Source organism: Lynx canadensis, chromosome D3 (assembly GCF_007474595.2).
Source record: "Lynx canadensis isolate LIC74 chromosome D3, mLynCan4.pri.v2, whole genome shotgun sequence".
Lineage (NCBI taxonomy): Eukaryota > Metazoa > Chordata > Mammalia > Carnivora > Felidae > Lynx > Lynx canadensis.
In genome coordinates, this window is record NC_044314.2 from 75,518,189 (window position 1) to 75,539,843 (window position 21,655).

Genomic DNA, 21,655 nt, shown 5'->3' on the forward strand with positions numbered 1-21,655 from the left:
GAGCCCTGGTCGGGCCGGCAGCTGCCAAAACCGCTCCCGGGTACTTTCTCCCAAGGGAGTAAGGAGAGCTCAGGCCCCAGAGCAGCCCGGATCTGAGGGTACCCTCCGGGTGCCGGACCGCTCTCCCGGCCAGAGGGCCGTGGAACCTTCTCACGGGGCTCCGAGGAGCCGTGCTGCCCGCCGTGCGGACACAGACCGGGTGGAGGCTCCAGCCGGTGGGCAGAGCCAACAACAACCAAGAGGGGCCGACTGTCCCCCCACCACCCCCGGAAGCGGTACCTGATCGTCTGACACTTCAACACAGCGGATGGAAAAAGGAGGCTTGAGGTAGGCGAATCCCAGGAGCGGGGGCCTGGAGCAGCTGGTCACAAACTGCAACACAAGGCAGGTTGGGGGACAGAGTGGGGCCCTTGCTCCCTCAAAACAGGCCCCTTACAGGCGAGCTTCCCTTTTCTGCCTTCTCCGGTCACGGTCCCATTAACTGCCGTGCAGCTGCCAGGACGGTGACAGAGAGTGCATTCGGTCCAAGGGCCGGAACACATCTCACATCTCTCTTAAGGGTGCTGCTCTCGAAGGTTAAAACCCCTGAAGACCACACCAGTGGGTGTGACTTTGTGGGCATCAACCCCATCACTGGGTGGAGAATGTGCAGCTCAAGAGTTCAGGAACAACACAAACTCCCCACACGGGACTGATCCCCAGTGGGTCTGGCACGGTGACCATCGCTCAGACAGACACCATGCAATGGGAGCACTGGGGACAGTGAGACCGTGGTGTCCACCAAGCGTGGCACAGGAGAGGGGGCCTTGCTCCCCCTGCACCTGGCTTCCTGCTCGGCTTCCTAGCCACGCAGGCAAGGGTATGTGGGTGTGCTCACCCGAGCTCCCGGCCTGCTGGTTTACAGAGCAGTCTCTGTGAGTGGTCTCTGACAGATGAATCTGCTCTCAGCATGTGGACAAAAACCAGGCCTCAAGGGCCAGCAAGGCTGAGGGGCAGACCAAGACCTGAGATGGGGCCTACGGGCAATCAGCCCTGCTCCCTTGCCAGACTCTCGGGATTCCTTGCATCTTCCACGTGGCCGCACCCCTGTTATTTCCCCCAACGGGCTAGCTCATGTCTGGACAGAGGAATCGGAGTGACCCGGAAATCCAAGGGATAAACCTGATCAGGGAAGTCCTAAGAAACGATTTGCTTTCTAAAGTTCAACATCAGCTAAAAATGCTCTCCCTTGTCCAGGGCAGGTACGGACCTGCTACTTAGAACACCAGGCTGTGCTTCCAAATGCCACGGCAAGCCGATGTCTGAGGGCTCTGGGAGCCCGGTCTTGTCTAATCACTCCACGGAAGCTTGTGGGATTTGCTCTGCGTTAAGGAGGAGGAGACAGACCCAGGAGAGTCTGTGCATATTCCAATTCGGGCTGCTCAGACCTGCTGCAGGCCAGGGCTGCTCAATGGAGGGAGTGGTGCCTTCACCCCCTGGGGCAGGAGGAGGAGGAAGGGGGTGGGGGCGGGGAGGTGGCCCAGGGAGCTGCCATCTGCTGGCGTGACGTCTAGAGAAGGCAGAGTCATGTCCACTCCTGTGCTACGACGCTTGTGTAGTACAGTACCACCCAGCTCTGGGGCCCGTGTGCAGAAAAGGGAGGGCACAGGAGCAGGAACGGCAGGTCTGGCGACAGGCTATCCAGAGACACACAGGCCCGCCATGTGGGACAGTGGCTGCACACGGTTATGAGACACTGGCCCTCTTCCTTTCCGGGAGAGGCAGGGCGAGTGGTTTTATGGGTCGGCAGAGTGTTTTGCCTACCGGAGGCGCTGTCGGAAAAACTGAATTGATTCTCTTGAGAATCAACTTCTGGAATTAGGTCCACCTGCCTACCCCAAGTCCCTCAAAACCTGCAGGGATGACCAGGGCATTTCTGCATCTGTGAGAAGGGCCTCCTTGATGGGAATGAACTCTCCTCACAACGACAAACCAAGGAGGAAGAAAACCCGCTGCCATTTCAATTGGTGGTGATACTGTTCATGCTGCTTCAATGACTGGGGTCACTTGAGACCATTCGAGAAACCCAAACGTCCGAAGGAAAATATTTTAAGGCACTTAAATTTATCCCCAGAATATGGCAAAATGTTCGTGACAAAACATCAAATAGAAGACCAGATAACAAAGTGACGATTCCATTTTTATAAGATACACAGGTACACAACACATACACAGACAAGTGTAAATACCATCCAGTGTCCTATAACACACTTTGCCGACGTCAGTAACAGGAAACACAGTGGCCCTGAGGGAACGCTTTGAACATTTACAACTTCAGAGACACCAATATAAGGGAACTGGTTAATGTCAGCCACTCTGCAAAAATATATGTCACTACCAGCCTACTCAACCATATGTGTTTCTTAAAAAATGTTTTTTTTTATTTTGAGAGAGAGGGCATGTGCGAACCGGGGAGAGGGGCAGAGAGAGAGGGAGGGAGCGCATCCCAAGCAGGCTCCGCGCTCAGTACCGAGCCCAGTGCGGGGCTCGATACCACGAACTGTGAGATCATGACCTGAGCCGACATCAAGAGTCAGATGCCCAACTGACTGAGTCACCCGAGCGCCCCTCAGTCACATGTGTTTTATCAGGACATTGTGTGTGTGACACTGTATGTTTCACACTACTGAGAAAAAGGGTACACAGAGGCAGTCCCTGGAGAGCAGGGATGGAGACTGTTAAAAAGTCTGCTCATCTGGTGGGTGCCTGGCTGGCTCAGTCAGTGGAGCGTGTGACTCTTGATCTTGGGGTTATAAGTTTGAGCCCCACACTGGGTGTAGAGGTTACTTTTAAAAAAAAAAACTTAAAAGAAAAAAGTTTGCTTGTCTGTATCTTAAGGTAATCAACACCGTTTGCTTCTATAAGAAAGAAGATACGGGCAAGGCCAGCGCCAATGAAGGGGAAGACGGAGTGCTGAGCCCAGCCAGCTCAGGCCCAGGCAGGCCTGTTTCTGCAGAGGAGTAGGCAGCGGGTCCCGGGCCCACCCAACTCAGCCTCGCCTTGGGCCTGTCTTGTTACTGCTTGACTTACCAAGGAGGCCAGCCTCCGGGAGAGGATATGCCGATAAAATGAGGTCCTCTTGGTAATTTTATTTTTTTCCAGTGTAAATTACTGTATCAAGTGGCCTCTAGGTTTAGGAGAGTATCTACGAATGTGCGTAAAGGCAACATATAAAATACCTTCAGAAACATGGCTCTCTCGTCAGGTGTGAAGTCAGAGGCCAGAATATCCCAGAGCCAGATGATGACCCTGTGACTTCCGTGAAACCCACCGTAGTACACCGTGTGCTTCCTGAAAACAACGCAGACAATGGGCTCAGACACACACTCCCACGGGTGCTCACAGACACAGGCAGGGATGGGATTTAGCCAAATGACACAGCAAACCCGGGTAGGCCCGGGCGACTACTGACTTCTTGGAAGGCTGGAAGCTCATGCCTTCGTAACCCATGTCCCTGGAAGCTAAGTGGGCAGGGAGCTTAAGAGCCAGGCCTGCGGCTCCGGAGCAGGAGCCGACAGGAGATCCTGCAATCCCATTTTCTGAGCCCTGGAGAGCCCAGCGGGCGGTCCCTGAGACTTGCTCAGTCTCCACTTCGACTTCTTGGGTCCCCAGACAGACAAGTGGCTGAGCTTTTATTCCAGGGCGATTCACCCTTAATCAGGGAGCAGTACACTTGGAGGTGGGCTGCAGAAACAGCTCTCCGATGGGAGCCCAGCAAGGGAGCAGAGCTTGCTTTCCGGGAGGCCTAAGATTTCACCTCTCCCCCCTCTTTCTCGCTCCTTACTTTAAATCTTCCAGGTCAATCTCAGCATTGTCACCGGAGATGAGACGCTGTAGCTCGGGGGTCGAGAACATCCGGATCCACTCGGGCTTGATAATGGAACGGAACCCGCTAATGAGGGCAGCTGTCTGGTTTTTGATCTGAGTGTGCATTCGAAAGTGGGCCATCAGATGGATGTAGCTAATCCTGTTGCAAACAAGAGAAAACGACGGGAATGAAAAGGCCAGGGCGGGCTGTTACCAACGGAACGAAAGAGGAGTCCAGTCATTTCTGGACCATTTCGCAAAAACACAAACGGCACCAGGGCGTCTCACCAGAGCGATCATGAGGACGATGATGGTGGTGGTGCCACTGTGTATGCACCGTGCGTTCAAGGGCATGATCTCACTCATTCCTCCCCCAAACCCAGTGGGTGACGATCGGGCGACACCCCACTCTACCGAGAATAGAAGTGAGACATTCTCCAGGTGAGGAGAGGACCCTTCTCAGTACAAAGGTTGCTTTTCGGGCTTCTATTTAATTTCACTGATATAAGATATAATTCAGTCCTCCAATAAGCTTTAAAGCAGAGGAAACGTGGTTTCATGATGGAACCTCGGTCAAAGCCTTGCTAATCCAGACCAAGGCTCTCAGCCATGAAGAGGTAAGCCTGCAGATAGTTGTAACTAAATGCGGCTGGCTGACGGGTTCGATGGGGAAGCCAGAGCACTAACACCGGTTCCGAGCAGATGGTCTTCGGGGTCTGTTTTCATGAGCACGGTGACCTCATCTGCAATACCATATACCGTGCAACTCTTTCGAACAGGTTAAATCCGGGCTTGCTACCATCGCGGATTTCTTAGCAAACCATTTCCTCAGAGATGAAAGAACCTGAGGCCAGCCCAGGTGCAACTCTCAAAAGCCCAAATTAGCACAGTCCCAATAAAAATTTTACCCCACGACGCTCAGATTTGAGTTACTGACCTTGAAAATAGGACTATTTAAACCAGTAGCAGACCCACACATCAGTATACTCACGTATGACTTTTCCCATTATCGCCACTCATGGACTCTCTGAAGCTGGTTGCTGACGTTCCATTTTACCAAAAGGGAGGGACTGTGGGGGACTTTCCCATTTTACCTCCCCGGTGCCCAGAAAGTGCAAGATCAAACATCACCCCTGAGGAGGGCAGCATTGGCATTTCCAGACCTCTTAAGACCGTCCGTAGGACCGAACCCCCAGCCCTTATACTGAGCTTGGATGCTAAGAACGTGTAAGCGTTTGTGAAGCGGCATCCCACACGGGTCTCCAGGCAGGACAGGGACCTCACTCCAACACAGGCCGCACCAACCCACTGCCCCCGGCTGTGCTACATGCCGCTCCCACCCTCACCTCTGTGCCGCGATGCCTGGCCAAACACGGCCGATCTGAGGGTGGCGGGCTCTGTGTGACACGTCACACATCTGACAGTGGTGATGCTCACTGCTCCCACTGATCAAAGCTTCCCTTTGAGCCACACATCCTCAAAGGTCTGTTGCGTGGCATTGCTTCATGCAAAGCCCTCAGAAGGGGCGGTTACAGGCCCACGGCAGGCAGGCACACGACCCGCCCCTGCTCTCGGACACCCTCAGGCAGTGCCTCCCAGCCTCAGCTCCCTGTTCTTTGCTCAGCTGTCCAACTGATGCCCCGTGGCCAGGAGTCAAAACTGGGGTCTTTCGATCATGATGGTATCAGGTCTGCTCTTCTAAATAAAAGCTCGCCAAGCATGCGGAATGACCCAACCACCTGACCCAGGAGGGCCACACTGCTCGGAACACTGGGCTGTGATGTGCATCTGATCCAAATGACTCACCAGGTGGGACTGAGCTCTCACTTGTCAGTAGGAGAGTGATGCTCAGATTAACAGTTCAGAGGCTCCACTGAGCCTGGCGGCAGAAGATTGATAGATTGACAAAAGGGCCGATATCTACTCCTCACGCCAGGTTCTACTGTTTTAATTAGGGGAGAATAGTGCGGGTGGAGACAGTGCATTGAGGAGTTTTGCTTCCAGGGACCAAGGAGGTTGACATTTATGATAGATTTCTAAAAGCCTGTTATCTGTGACAATAGCTGCCGGGCCTCAGAGTCTCCCCGCGTCTAAGGACCTGTCTGTGGCATTTGAATTCATCACCGTGTCTTCTCAAGAACAGCGTTTTATACAACTGCCACATGCTATCATTCCAAAATGATCTGCCCCTCCAAGGTGTCTTTCCGCCTCCATGCCCTCTGGGTTCAAGACTACGTGCCTGAGTGGCTCAGAATCCATTTGTCTGCATCTCGAGCCGTCATTAAATTCCTAGGAACACCGTGGCCGGGGTGCCTCTGACCTTAGATGTGCTACTGCAAAAAATAAATTGTCAATTCTTATTTTGCAAATCGAATTTAATGCAATTTTGGCCTCTGAACTGTAACCAGTAAATTCCATGATGATATTTATGGCCTCTTTCTACTTCGATTTATCTTAATAAATTCTCCAAGTGAGCCCAGAAAGCCAGAATGAAGTCTTTTCAAGTGGTGACTTTAAAAATCTAATTGCTATACTCACTTATTTGCATTCGTAACTGGCGTGGTCTTCCCTCCAGGAGTCAGTTCATGGCAAACGAGCTGGGGGAGAAGACGGGGAGCAATGACTCGAGAGAATTCTAACGGGGAAATAAAGCTCTCTGAAGACGAAAGGGCCCGACGTCAATATCCCTAATAATGACAGACTCGAGGTGGAGCATGTCTGGGGGCAATCATCTTCGCAAAAAGCCAGGGCTTCAGTCTCAACAAGCGGACCCTACATGATCAATATGGAAAGTGTCTTCTCATCCAATCCTCGTTCAAACATTTGTAGTAAGGCTTCAAGATGTCGTGGAGGGGACCGTGTTAGCATTTATGAGCACAGAGGATGGTTAAATATATGTTGGTACAGCCATACCCCGGAATGTCATGCAGCTATTAAAAAATATGAGGAAAACGTGTATTTGTTGAGAAGGGAGGAAAAAAGGTTATATGACAACACACATGGTGTGGTGTCATTTCTACAAAAAAAAAAAAATTATAGAGGTGCCTGGCTGGCTCCATCGGAAGACCATGCGACTCTTGATCTCAGGGTTGTGAGTTCGAGTCACGTTGGGTGTAGAGATTACTTAATGAAACTTTAAAAATTACATACGGGCTCAGGGAGAAAAGTCTAGAAAAGCACAGACCACACATTAACAGTGGTGCTCTCCTGGCACTGGCATCAGAGGTGGTTTCGTTTCCATTTTTGTGCTTGTATTATAGCTGAATTTGTGGTTTGCAGTTTGCATTATTTTTACCATCAGGAGAAAAACTGTCAGGAGGAATGTTCAAAATCTGATTACAGATTTGGAATCCATAGAATCAATTGTTTTCCTCAACCTCAAGAACTTCTGGGGTCACTTAAAAATCAAAGAACGCATGATTTGAAAGCTGATTTTAACAAATTCTATTAGCATAATACCCTAGGTCTCTAATGATGAAGAAAGGAACAACCGTGGACCCCTAGTCCCACTGCTGCCAACACCTCGGGGCAACCAGAGGATTTTAAAGCTGAAGGGCCTCTGGCAATCACTCAGCCTGGTGTTTCCCAGAAGGGGCTCCATGGAACACCACGTCTGTGGGCTACCACTTGGAGAATGGCTCTCTCTCCCCCTGGAAGAGTTCTGAGACCCAGCGAGCTGGGGAGGGCAGAGGTCAGCACAGCTCACTAGGTTTCTCCCTCACAGGCCAGTGTGCTGGGGGTGGTGGTGGGGGAGGCTCTTCGGAGGGTGGGGCCTGCAGGTGTTTACCGAGTGACGCTGGTCCCAGCCAGGACTCACGTTCAAGAACGCACTTTTGTGAGATAAGGGAAGTGGGGCTTGGGGAGACTGAGTGACCTTCCTGAGGTGATGCAGGTATGGCTCCAAGAAGCCAGCTCAGCACCACGAAGCTCCTGGTCTAGGCTCACGCAGGTGTCCACTGGGATGTAACTAGAGGGCGCTGAAGGCGCTGAGGGGAAAAGCCAAAAGGAAAACTCTGGGAGCAAACTCCTCTGCTGGTGCAGTTTCAAGGGTCTTTTCTTCCTGCCCTGCTCTTTATGACGAGCACGAGCAAGGACTGGATTCTGTCCGAGGCACTTCCTCTCGGGTGGCTTCTTCCCCTCTTCAAGTCACAAGACTGTGTGTGACAGCTAATCCTCACCATGGTAACAAAAAGCAATGTTACCAACGGGGAATTAGAGCTTCCATCAGGAAAGGCCCAGAGTGCGAGCTAAGCAAAGCAGGGTCTCCATGGGGAGCTCTCCGAGGGCCAGGCAGGCAAAGGCCAGGTCAACTGGGATCGGAAAAGGGAGAGCCCTCCTTGCTGGCTAGGAGGGAGAAGGGGGATGGGGAGGGAGCCGGGGACGAGGACAGACAGCTGTGGTTTGTGGACCTCCTCCTGGGGGAAACACTAAGTGTTGGAAAGGTCTCAGGAAGCCGGTGGAGGGTGGCGAAGAATTGCTCAGCCCTAGAGGCCGACCTACCTGACCCATGACGTCCTCATCGTACGACAGAGTCAGGCCCAGGTCAGCGATGTCCCCTTCGTAACGCTAATGCAACAGAGAAGGGGCAAGTGTTGGGATCCAGGAGGGCTAGGTCCTCGAAGGTCTTAATACTTCCCCTCCTACTGAAGCAAAGGGAAAGGCTCCTCACCGCGAGGAAGGGGGTAGAAGCGCCAGAAGGGGACGCGGGGGCCTGTGGTGGCCGCAGAAAAGCCCCTGTCCCACAGTAGGAAACTGCCTTCCACCACCCGAGAGCCCCGAGGCCTTCACTTCACTGCGTTTGCACTGGCCTGCAGCCAGGCCTTCTGCCGTGCCACACTGACCTTAATAGAAGTGAGGTTTTTGTAGAACTCTGAGTCCAGTGAAGGAAGCTCGTCCACGGAGCTATAGAAGACACTGTGGTGGTGCCCGAGCAGCTGGCTCAGGAAGAAGGAGGCGAAGGGCACGTCCACCACAATTCCCTGTGAGAGGAAAGACAGAAGCTTGCCTGTCTGCCCCGCAGGATTCCATCTCGGTGATCTCGTCGGGCTGGCCTGGGCTGCAGAGGGGCTCCAAGGGCACCAGTGAGATCTCTAGACGCTGCCTAAACTTCCCCGGTGGAGACCAGTACCTCCCGCCACCTGGATCAAGTGCCTCTGGGGGACGTCACAGCACAGCAGGTAAGGGCACAGGCTTTGGAGCTGCAGAGCCTCGGGATCAAATCCCAGCTGCCCAGCTGCCTGGCCGTGAGGACATCAGCTCTCTCATCTGTAAACGGGGCCCAGCATAGCCTCGCCATTTTAAGGATTAAATGAGCAGGCTGGAAAGGAACGGGGAGCACAGGCTCTCACCTGGAGGCAGGGCAGGGGAAGCCTCCAGGAGAAAGACCTATCTAAGCTAGACCTAAGGAGCACAAGGCCCACAGGTGTGTTCTAGGAAGGGGACACAGAGCTCTCTGGCCACAGCACAGTGTTCGGGGGAGGAAAGGTGAGGGGTGAGGCCAGAGAGGAGGCAGGGCCAGATCAGGAGAGGTCTCTGGAGCTTCCTGGAGTCTGGACTCTATCCCGAGGGCAGCAGGGAGCCCCAGGAGGGCTCTAAGCAGGTTTGCGCTTGAAATGGGGAAGGCACCGGAGGAGGAAAATAGGAGGTGGGGATACAGCAAGGAAACATGCATTACGCTGAGGAAAACGGACAGATTATTCTAGGTGGAGAGAAGACGCTGGATCACAGAGATTTAAAAGGGGCAGGGCTCAGAGTCAATGATGGCCTGACTCAGAGGGCCGAGTGAGTTAACGTGAGTTAACACACTGCCCCTCACACAGACCCAGCATGTCCTAATTTCCCCCTGTGCTGTTACTGCTGGGGGAGGAGACAGACACTGGGTCCAGGGAACAGGGAGCACATTCCCAGGATGACGAAGGCACGCTTCTCAGCGGGCCCAACTCTTCCGGCACCTCGTGTTTAGAGGAGAAACATGGCATGTGGCCAAGTACATCCTCATGGGATTTCTTCTTTACATGGGAATCACCTGAGAAATGGTGGAAACAGAAGCACAGAAAAGGAGCCCAGGACCCCCAACCAGCCCAGGGCAGGAGGCAGCCCGAGGGAGCTTGGGCAGGGACGCACACAGAGCACCTAACCGCACCACGGCCAGGGAGCGAGGCCGTGGACGGAGGCCATTTACGCAGAGAATAAGTATGCTCGGCCACAGGGCCTCTCTCCCTCCATCTGCCCCAGCCCCCGGCTCTGCTTCGGAGGGCAGCCTGGCTTCCCTGGGGTCTGTGACGGGGTGAGAGGGGAGAGCTGCTCAGGCATCTCTGGAGCCCACCGTGAAGGCCACAAGAGCGGCAGCCCACGAGCTCCCACGGCAGCTTTACTTCCTGCCTGGGGAGCAGGACCCTAAGGGCGGGACCCAAGTGCCACCTGGCTTGGCTCATGGCAGACAGGGACCAGGAGCTGCGTGGGCCTCACCTGGAGTCTGCACAAGTCCACACCACCCTGACCCCATGAGACCGAGGAGCCAGGCACCACAGGTGTTCTACCTGTATTAGCTCATTTACCATCTACAGCAAGCCGATAACGTAGCTTTTGTCATCCCTACTTTTTCTGACGCGAACAAGGGCCTAGAGAAATAAAAGCAGGGGCACCTGGGTGGCTCAGTCGGTTGAGCGTTTGACTCTTGATATCGGCTCAAGTCATGATCCCAGGGTCATGGGGTTGAGCCCTGAATCGAGCGTGGAGCCTAAGATATTCTCTCTCTCTCTCCCTCTCTCTCTCTCTTTTCCCCTCTCCCCTGCTCCTACTCCCTCTCTAAAAAAAAAAAAAGAAAAAAGAAAAAAAAAGGGAAATAACAGCAACTTGCAAGTGCAGTCACACAGCTGGCCAGGGAAGACCGGTCTCAACCAGGAGCTGAGGCTCTGGAAGGCCCTGCCTTCCATGCCTTCTGTTGGCAACACCCGGACCCCTGCGGCTGGCTCTGACCCCGTGGCTGGCTCTGAAGCACTCACTCCAATAACAAAAGATTTAAATTTAAAAAGAGCCGTTAACAACTATCACACCCCACAAAATGCTGCCCTCCTGGGGACCAGGAGGGACCAGGCCAACCTGGGTTTGAAGTTGGATTCTACGGATTAACTACCACTGAGACTCTGGCCAAGCATCTCAAAGCCTCAGTTCTGTCACCTGCAGGTAAATGGGACAGCAGCAGCCACACCGCAGCACTGGCGAGAGGATGAAATGACATGACGTGCAGAAAGCACCAAGTGTTTCTGTCCAGTAATCTCGGGTCCTGTCCTCTTTCCTGGACTCCATCCTAACGACAGGTCCTTTACGTGGCCGGGCCCGGTCACCAAAACGCGCACGAAGTCCACGGGGCTTCTAACGTCTCATTTTCCCTTCCGGGGTGATGCTCCTGAACATGCCTACCTCATACACAGCCTTCCCCAGCATCTTGCCCACAAACTCGAAGAGCTGTAGATAGTTCTCATGAATGTAGGACGTGGGTGAAGGGTACAGCCTCTCGTCCCCGCTGGTTGTCTGTGAGGAAGAACGGAGAGAGGAAGGGAGGTTAAATGCCTTGTAAAGAGCAAGCCCAGCCCTTCGCTTCTCATTTGTCACCGAGAACCTGACTGCTGTCAGCCCCGCTCCCGCTCCCCTTAAATACCTTGAACAGATTGAGTGCCGGGTCGAACACCCTCTTGATGATTTCCTCCAGGAACTCCTTGAAAACACCGTCCTGGTCAATGCCGGCCTCGTCCACCCCGAGGTCATTGACGAACTTCACACGGATCACGCCCTTCATGGCGTGCTGGGACAGCTGCCGGAGCTGCTCGTAGCCATCCTGCCGAGAGCAGAATTGCAGCCCGTCAGGAGCGGGAGGACTTCTGCGTAACTCAGGGCTGCCTCCCCAAGGCTCCTGCTCCCGTGTGAATCCTTCCCGGCATAATTCCTAAACAGTTAGGACGCAGGGTGCGGGGCAGGGGGATGAGCAGTTCTCACCTGCTTGTACAAGAGCCTGTTAAAAGGAAAACTCATTTTGGGGATGTGACGCCACTGCTGTGTGGCAAGGGGAGGCTGCCTCTGGGACGATGCAGAGCACCAAGACAGGGAAACCAGGCAAGGTGAGTCGACAAGCTCTCGGCCATCCCATCTCATCCGCACAAAGGATGGAAGAAACTGGGACAAGATCCTACCCTCTATTTTAATGCAAAGAGTAGCTTATTTAGCTCACGGTAAAAATCAGTCAGTGAGACTCATAGATCACCAGAAGGTGAGAAAAGTAAGTACCCCCCACTGCTCAACTCCTGGAATCTTGCCCCAGATCAGGAAAGGCCTGGTGAGTCAGTCTGAGGAATTTAGTGCCTGAGGGCACTAGGGAGCCAGAGAAGAGTCCAGGCGAGGGGAGACATGACTGGCTTTCTCAGAAATATCGTTGTTGATGGCACAGCAGCTGGAAGGAGGGGACAAGGGTGCAGGAGTGAGTCAAGGGTGCAGGAATGAGTGATGCTGGGCCCACAGGCAGGGGCAGGGGGGAGGAGAAGCCTGCAGCCAGCCCTCGAGGCATGCAGCCATCTAGTACCCGAGGACACGACTTTATAGAGTTCTTGTAATCATCTTGTTTAGTCTGTCTCTTGATTCTAATCGGTCAAGGTCTCCTAGGTTCCTCGCACGTGGGTGCTGATAAGCCGGCCGCTCAGGTGTTCGTTTCAGAGCAGTGACTGTCAGAAATAGTGCTGAACAGGACAGCGGCCAGGGAGGAGTCTTCTGATCCAACATGAGCCGCCCCGTCATGAGGGAGAAGCCGTCATAGGGGAGAAAGTGAGCTCTTCAGATCCTGTCGCAGAAGGTGCAAATCAACTGCAATATCCCTATGGAGGCCGCCCCACGGGTCTCCCTCTCAGTCATGACTGCAGTGCCGTGAGACATTCTGCTAACACGAGACAGATCATCTCTATGGCATCCACCTGTCTGCCAGTCTGGTCCCTTGTCACAAAGCACACGAGGCCAGAACAGTAAGACCTGCTTTGGGAAACTCTTGCCACCTTCCTGCTGATCACGTTCCTCTCGTGATGCAAAGGACTGTCCCATGGTGGCTCCCGATCTTATTCTGGGGTGAGGGTCCCAAGTTAGTGAGCCAGTAATAACTACCTCTGAGGGTCTTTGGAAGGCAGAGGACCACGGTTTCGGGTGCATAGGCCCGTGAAGTATCCTGTATGCATGTGGAAGTCTGAAAACCATGAAGTTAGATGGAAAGAAGCGGGAAACAGAAGTCACTGTGCAGCGCCAGCGGCAGCCTTTAAACCACGTGTCTCCATTTGAGATCACCATCTTGGCACAGAGTCAGGGATGGGTGGAGAATTCCAACATCTTCTTGCTTGCTTGCAGGATTTCCTCCATCCTGCTTTGAAATGATGCCTCCTAGCTTTACTTCCCATTAGGAGGGGTGTCGGTATCATGCAGATTAAACGAGATGGTGTCCTGGGCAAGCACTTAGCACATGGCTGAACACAGGGCAAGTACTTAAGGAATGCTCGCTGGAGTCAAATCTTATTTATTTTTCATTTTTCATTTATTATTGATTGAATGATTGAAAGGGGTGGGGTGCGAGGGGCAGAGAGAGAGAGGGAGAGAATCCCAAGCAGGCTCTGTGCTGTCAGCTGACTCGGGGCTCGATCTCACAAACCATGAGATCATGAACTGGCTGAAATCAAGAGTCGGACACTTAACCGACTGAGCCACCCAGGCGCCCCTCAGTTTTTCTTCACCAGCCCCACGTTGGCCTTTTCTCTGAAGGGCTACAGGGAGGAATTTGCCAGCTGCCTCCTAACTGCCTGCTGCACCCCACATCCTCCGGGCACTGGCGGCATCACACGAGGATTCAACCTGCGTCTGTCCTTCCTTCCGGGAGGTGGGTCGGAGGAGGGCGTTCCTCTTCTCTACTGCATCTCAAAGACCCTGACCTGGGACGAGAGCTGGCTCCCAGGCACGGCTCTCCCACTGACACCTGAATGGAGCTGACTGTGAATCGTAACTTCTCTGGCCTCACTTCTGCCTTTGACAGAGTGAGGGGACGGGGCTGGGCAGAGTATGGCTAAGGTTCCTCCTGGTTCTCAGACGCTAGGGTCCCGGCCCCCGTTCACCCTCTGTGAGGGGACACCTTCCTGCAAAACTTCAGGCTAACACCTGGAAGCGGGGTACTAAGGCAGCGCCTTCAGTACAAACCACAGAAGAGGGAACCGAATAAAAGCCCGGGATATCCCAGGAGCGGCTAATATCGGCTTCGTGATGCCCCCTTGTGTCCAAATCCAGCAAATGCCACTGCACGCTCCTGTTCTAACCACCAAACCACCACAGGAGAATGACTACAGTGACTGAATATATGACCCTCTCCCCTTCCCAATTCGATATGAACAACAGTAATCAGGTTCATGACGAGATAGACTCTAATGGAATATGGAAAGGAAAGCGGACTTGGCCTAAAACCTAAGAAAGACATCCCTCCTCGGACATCCCTGGAGGCTGTGTTGGAGCAAGCAGGCCCAGGGTAACGGGGACATCAGGGGACTCTCCCATACGCAAGGACGCTTGAGGGAGTTGGGGATTCCGTCATTCTCAGGGCGCACCAGTCCCTAGCACCCCAGACTTCCCGACTGTCAGGAAGTGACACGTCAGGGCTGGCCGCGTCTGAGTGGGACTGAAGATGTGAAGGGACGGGGGAGGAGCGTGCAGGTCCGACCGAAGAAAGTGCTGCAGGAGGGAGTTTCTAAACCCACTCGGTCTTTCTCTTCTTGGAGTCAAAGCAAAGCTTGCAAACTGGTGGCCCACAGGTTGAATTTGCCGGGAAGACAGGTGTTATCTAACCTTCCAGGCACATTACCAAATTCCATTAGCGCCCAACATAAAAGCTCTGGGGATCTCACACAAAACCCCGCATTTTGGCCTTCTAAAAACCCAGAGCATAGCGAAGCCTAAGTCCCCACACAGAAGTAGTCAGGTGGAACTGGGTGGAGGCGGTCTCCTTTAGGGGGCACGTGCTCCCCACCTGCCCACCCCTCCTTACTGCTCGGGAACAATGAGGCTGGACGCCAGGTGTCATTTATCCACTCGCTCGTGGGGTCCTTTTTCTTAAGTAGTGACCTAAACTGCGGGCTGTGTTTCAGAGAGCGCAGGGTGGGGGGAGCCAGGGAAGTGAAGAAGATTCCTGTCGTTCAGCATGCAAACAAGATGCTCCTGCGTGGACACACTCGGCCGGCTTCACCCATTCCCACGACCAGCAGGGTCCCTGTAGGCACTTACATTTCTTACCTCTACTTTCAAGAATGTCAAAACCGTCACCTGGTTACCACATGGTGCCTTTACCCAGCAGACCCCAGTGTCAGTCACCAGTGGCCGGGAGGGAACTGAAAGCAGCTCTCCAGGAAGGAGCGTGAATCCCCCAAGGGAGAAAATGAAAATGTGTCGGGAGGAAGGGCTGCTGCCGTGGCCGCTGGCTGGCTACGTGGCCACGCGCTGTCCTGAGATCCCACGACTGCCCTCCGCTGCAGAACAGGCTAATGAGGAAACGTGGCTGAAGCGAGATAAAAGGTCTGAAGAGCAAGCATGGGCAAATAAACCCAGCACAGCCTCTTCCAGGAATGTGGGCTTGGGACTCAGTCACCAATTCTACCACCGCTGGTGGGATCCGCACGTTTGGGCAGGTTCCGCACTGCACAACCCTGGGGGAGGGTATGGCACACACAACGCAGACCTCGCAGTTACATATGTTTATTGTAACAACGTTCCAGCAGACGGTAGTTGGTGTCTTGTTCCAACAGAATCAATATATTACAATTTTCTGACATATAGAGGTGACATGTTCTGAGGACAGGCACCAATTTCTGGCACACGTGAAGCTGCCACATAGCAGCAACCGTGGACACTGGGTTGGCTGAGGTGAGCCACTTCACTTGTTCCTCCCAAGTTCATGTCTACCAAGAACTCCTAGCTCTAGAATACATGCACTTCCCAGTATGGCTCAGTAAACTTACTACCTACGCTCCAGCCTCCACATTCACAGTTGGGAGTCTGGGCAAAGTGCCTGCCAGGACGAATGGAGTTTGCACAGACACGAGAATGCCTGCACGTGGCACTTCCTGCGCAAAGAGGCACAGTGCTCAATGTTCCAGCCCGGGGGACCCGCATGGGGAACAGGAAGGGAAACACTGCACTGCGGGTTCCCGACACTGAGGACATGTTTAATCAAGCGGCTCTTCAGAGCAGATCCCAGGACACATGGCCCCATTCCGCTCCCTAAGTCTCGATTTCGGGGTCATCAGACCAGGAGGTGACAAGGACAGTTCACAGGCAATAGATCATCCATTAAAACCCCCCCCCCCGCCCCGTCTCACAGAGTACACCTTTTTGTGACGGGCTTCTCACCTCCAACATGCGAGACCGTCGGATTGTGATGTGGGTGACGTGGGGAGAGGCTGAGCTGGTTTCCACGAGCCCCAGTTTCTCCTTCTCCTTGGTAACCATGTTTCGGAACAGGAGAACTCTCTGAAATCAGCAAAGGTGAGACCAGGAACTGGGTCAACAACGGATGATTCCCTAAGACACGCTGTACGGGACTAACGAAACAAGTCACGCGAGAGGCCACCACAACGGGACGCTCTGACAGATGCTACAGGTCAGAAGTGTCTGGGGAGAACAGCAGACGTTCCCCAAAACAACCTTGGGAATTAGAAATCTAGCTGAGTACATGCCAAGGAAGAAAGGCCCCAGAAAGAGTGGTCTGGCTGCAGCCACAGTCCGGTTAAAAATAGTCTGGAAGCCGGGACGCCTGGGTGGCTCATTCAGTTAAGCATCCGACTTCGGCTTGGGTCATGATCTCACAGTTCATGGGTTTGAGCCACACAATGGGCTCTGCACAGTGTGGAGTGTTCTTGGGATTCTCTCTCTCTCTCTGCCTCTCCACCACTCGTGCTTTCTCTCTCTCAAAAATAAATAAGCTTTAAAAAAAATGGGGTGCCTGGGTGGCTCAGTCGGTTGGGCGTCTGACTTCAGCTCAGGTCATGATCTCGTGGTCCATGAGCTCGAGCCCTGTATCAGGCTCTGTGCTGACAGCTCAGAGCCTGGAGCTTGCTTCCGATTCTGTGACTCCCTCTCTCTGACCCTCCCCTGCTCACACTCTGTCTCACTCTCTCTCTCAAAAATAAACATTAAAAAAAAAAAATTAAAAAAAAAAAAAAAAAGAATGGTCTGAGAGAAAATCATTCTCATTCAGTCAATAAGCCACCATAAAAACCTGGTGGTAGAACAGGTTACAGAGGCTGCTTTATACACCTATGCCTGCTTTAAAGGGAATCAATGTTAGGAGTTAAAAAAGAGAAACATTTCAAAGATAATTTTTTTCATTGTCAGAAATTTCAAAAAATGATCCCACAGAATAAAGGTCCCTGACCTTTTATCAGCCTCCTCTGTGCCTTCAAGCACACCATAGGCCCCCCCCCCCCCCGTAATATTTCTCAGTTACTGTTAGAGAAGAACCCTCTCTCCCATCGTCAAGATTCTGATAAGCCCCTTTCAGGAGAGCACGACCCTTGGCCCCATCCTGGGGTTGAGAATCACTGCTGTAAAAGCACTCTGATGATGTCTGCTGAATGAAGAAATAAATCCAATCGCTGCTGATTTTGTTTAAAAATGGGAATCCCCTCAAATGTCAAAGGATTTGTTAAATACAATAAGAACAGTCAGAATGGTAACAGCAACAACGGTAACAAGAGCTAACTATATACAGGAGAGGCTCGTGTGTTTACGTTTGATCATTTCATTGACTACGAAGTTAACACACGGCTGCAGCAGGAAAAGTGATTGCCCACGGCTTCCCGAGGAGGAGGAGGAACGTATCTGGCAGAGGGGTTACTTCTCAGGGGAGCTGCTTGAGGTGGCTGGTTCACCAGCCTAGAAACAAGGACTGAAGTGCTCTGGATAGTATCAGGGTTCCAGGACAACATGGAAAGGAAGGATAGACGGAGCCACAGTGAGGGAGGCTGTGACGGGGACGAAGGGCACTGGCATGTCTCTTGTCTGTGCAGGGGGAATTGAGACTTCCAGAACAGGTCTTTAACTTGTGTGGGGCCGTGAGGCACGACTGTTTGCTCTCACCCCAAATCTTTAGCATGACTTGAACACGAGGCAGAAGAAAAGCTTCCCAGGGCACCTGGGTGGCTCGGTCGGTTAAGCGTCTGACTCTTGACTTGACCTCAGGTCGTGACCTTGTGGTCGGGCCCTGAGCTGACAGTGTGGAGCCTGCGCGGGATTTTCTCTTTCCGTCTCCATCTGCCCCTCCCTCCACTCGTTTGTGTGTGCCTCTCTCTCGCTCGAAATGAACAAATAATCATTTAAAAAAATGTTAAAAGAAGAGTTTCCCACCTGGGTTAATCCCATATGGGGTGGAGACTGCCCACACAGAACTAAAAGTGCAGAGGTGGCCGTGAGAATGGCAGGAGTCAAGGAAAGACTGTGTGGGGCTCTGGTCTCCACGGGGCGTGAAGGGGGTTTGGGACAACGGAACGCAGCTCTCAATGGTATGAGAGGCCTCACGACGGCAGCAGACATCTGAGAAAGGGTCCTTGTCTCCATATTGCAGATGAAGACACTGACTTGCCCAAGGTCACACAGCTGGTGGACACAGGGACCACAGTCAAACCCGGGACTCACACACGGGCCACCACACCACAGAGCCACTGCCCACCCCGTGTGGCACCAGGCCTTCCAGGCCAGAACAAAAGAGAAGGTCTCAAGTCCCAGTCCGGGGATGCACTGCACATAAAAGCGTAAAAGCAATGTAAGAGAGTGCAGAGAAGAAAGTGCTGTGTGTGTGAACGAGGCGGAGCCGAGGCCTTGAAAAACTTTGAGGGAAGCAGGAACAGCTTTGTGGGCCGCCCACGTGAATGAGATCAAGAACAGGGAGAGTTCTGGTGTTTAGGGCAGATGCCATAATGACAGGCGCAAGATTGCGGGCAGGCCTGGAGAGACTATAACCCCCCTGTGCGCTCTGGCAAGAGCATGCCAGCGAGAGAGGGCAGTACGTGCCCCCCCAGGAGGGGACAGTGCCTCGCTGCTATGACATACTGAGCCTCAGATGCCCTCCTGTACCTGCTGAGGCCATAAAAGGGTCAGGACAGGTGCCAGGGGATTGGGAAGGGTCCCCACGAGAGGAGAAAAAGTTCCTGAACCAAGGACAAAAAGCCTGGATGGCAATCTTAAGCACAATTCCCCAATTCCCCAAAGAAAAAACACACAGTGAGGATTAGATTATAGCCTGGTCCCCAAGACATGCCAACTAATCTCAGAGGTTCTCAGGCTTCTTGTTCTCAGTACCCCCACAGACTCAGTAATGACTTTCACGGCACTCCTAGGTCAAAAGAAATACTTACAGTGCCATCTACGAGGTAGCGAGGGTCCTAGCCACTTGGTAAGTATTTATGTGCTAAGAGCTTCGTATTTTAAAAATACATGCATGTTGAGGGGCGCCTGGGTGGCGCAGTCGGTTAAGCGTCCGACTTCAGCCAGGTCACGATCTCGTGGTCCGGGAGTTCGAGCCCCGCGTCAGGCTCTGGGCTGATGGCTCAGAGCCTGGAGCCTGTTTCCGATTCTGTGTCTCCCTCTCTCTCTGCCCCTCCCCCGTTCATGCTCTGTCTCTCTCTGTCCCAAAAATAAATAAACGTTGAAAAAAATAAATAAATAAAAATACATGCATGTTGAAACAAAAACTGAGTTTTGTTTTTAAAACCCAGCGTAGTGGCATCCTCAAAAGGAGCGTTGAAATCGTGAGCTCGAGCTGGTGCTCCACATGGTGTCCAAAGGATCTCACTGTGCTCTTCTCAAAAATTTAAAATGCCCTGTGACAACCCAGGGTCACCCCACCAGAGCGCCTGTGACCTGCAGACACATGGAGCGGCAATCCCAGACTACAAGGGATGGGAGTGCTATGGTCCAGGGCTGACCTCACGGACACGCAGGGCCAGGGCAGGGTGCTGCGTTTTCAGTTAGATTGCCCCAAACTGGACGAGGCCCAGGGGATGGGGGGCCGGAAGCCACTTCCCCAAGGAGTAGCTGGGGGGAGGGGAAGGATGCTACCTGTGGCACAGAGAAGACCAGAAAGCAAACGAGAGTTGTCCGCACATCTCAGAAGATTTGGAGATTCCACTTAGAGTGGCTGTTCAAGGACCAGAGAGTAGAAGTTACACAGAAGTAAATCAGGTTAAGGTGAGGAAGAACGTCCCATCACTGGGAAGAGTAAAGCAATACAATGGCTGGCTTTGCAAGGCTCCGGGCCTTCTACCTGAGGCAAGGTCAGGTGTATTGTCGGGGGCCTCCCACCCCAGATGGAGGCGTTTAGCTAAGTAATCCCCACAAGTTCCCTTCATTTCTACATTTTTTTTTTTTTAACGTTTATTTGTTTTTGAGACAGAGAGAGACAGAGCATGAATGGGGGAGGGTCAGAGAGAGGGAGACACAGAATCTGAAACAGGCTCCAGGCTCTGAGCCATCAGCACAGAGCCCGACGCGGGGCTCGAACCCATGGACAGTGAGATCGTGACCTGAGCCAAAGTCGGACGCTCAGCCGACTGAGCCACCCAGGCGCCCCATGTTCCCTTCATTTCTAAGAGGCTCTGCTATCAAGTGCAATAAGAATTTAAACAGCCACATCCGTTTGCAAATCACTACTTGAGGGTAAAGAACGGCAACTGCGAGTATTAACATCAAGGTCAAAACAATATCAAACAGCAGCGAGGAATATGTATCTCTGAAAACTAAGGTTCGATGTACAAAAAATGTGACTTAGGCTTTTTTCTAAAAATGTCTTTTGTCCAAAAAGAAAAAAAAAAGGGAGGGGCGCCTGGGTGGCTCCATCTGTTGAGCGTCTGACTCTCTCGTCTCAAGTCATGGTCTTGCAGTTCATGGGTTCGAGCCCTGGGTTGGGCTCTGCGCTGACAGCGTGGGGCCTGCTTGGGATCCTCTCTCTCCCTCTCTCTCTGCTCCTCTCCTACTTGTGCTCTCTCTCAAAATAAATAAACTTTAAAAAAAAAAGAAAGAGAAAAAGAAAAAGGAAAAGAAAGAGAGGCACACAAAGACCGTAAGAGTCTCTTCTGAAGGAGCACAGTATCATTGTGGGTTCCAGCAGACATTTCTGGAGTGTTCACTACAGACCAGGGACATGGGCAGCACCTTCCCTCATTTCCTGACACTCTGGCCACCGTACCTGACCCTTTCTGAGACTCTCATGTCTCTCGGGTCCGGGACACCACACTGATGGTTTCCCTCCTCTGATGAGTCCTCTCCTCATGCTGGCCCTCTTAACAACAGGCCCCTTGGTTGTCTGACTCCGCCCAGTTCCCTGACCACCCTGTCCGTGGCCATGGATGCAGTCAGATTTGGGCGCTGTCCACGTGCAGTGTCTCTCTCCAGCCCCACTGTCCGATGGCCTCCAGGAGTGGCGGACACCGCACGCCTGTGCCGCCTGTTCAAAGCTGACCTCCTCTAGCCCGCGCCCCTACCCCAGGGAATGACTCCCCCAAGCGCCCAGGAGCCCAAGCCAGAAGCCCGCCCACCACCTGAATCCCTCCTTTCCTTCTCTGAATGTCTTTGTTCTGATCCTATCGTCTCTCCACTCCCATAACACCTCTGCCTCTAGCTGGTCTTCCGTCCCATGGCCAGAAGGAACCTTCTAAAGCGTAGCTCTGACCAGGGGCCCCCGAAGCTGATAACGCTCCAACGGCTCTGGCCAAAACCCAAGCTCCTGCCCTTGGTCTGCAGGGTCCTTCCA

The 21,655-nt window shown here is 53.0% G+C and overlaps 1 protein-coding gene across 8 annotated transcripts in view; it reads right to left on the bottom strand.

The window, feature by feature from the left end:
* The window catches only part of UBE3B (ubiquitin protein ligase E3B), a 52,710-nt gene that overhangs the window by 2,868 nt on the left and 28,187 nt on the right, over nucleotides 1–21,655 (bottom strand). For all 8 annotated transcript variants that reach the window (XM_030292210.1, XM_030292209.1, XM_030292206.1 and 5 more), the window contains 9 exons: nucleotides 16,261–16,380; nucleotides 11,507–11,683; nucleotides 11,269–11,379; nucleotides 8,688–8,825; nucleotides 8,347–8,412; nucleotides 6,385–6,443; nucleotides 3,824–4,006; nucleotides 3,219–3,330; nucleotides 280–372 (listed from right to left, as the gene is read on the bottom strand). In XM_030292210.1, coding sequence (XP_030148070.1) covers nucleotides 280–372; nucleotides 3,219–3,330; nucleotides 3,824–4,006; nucleotides 6,385–6,443; nucleotides 8,347–8,412; nucleotides 8,688–8,825; nucleotides 11,269–11,379; nucleotides 11,507–11,683; nucleotides 16,261–16,380 — 1,059 coding nt within the window. The remainder of the gene's footprint in view (nucleotides 1–279; nucleotides 373–3,218; nucleotides 3,331–3,823; nucleotides 4,007–6,384; nucleotides 6,444–8,346; nucleotides 8,413–8,687; nucleotides 8,826–11,268; nucleotides 11,380–11,506; nucleotides 11,684–16,260; nucleotides 16,381–21,655) is intronic.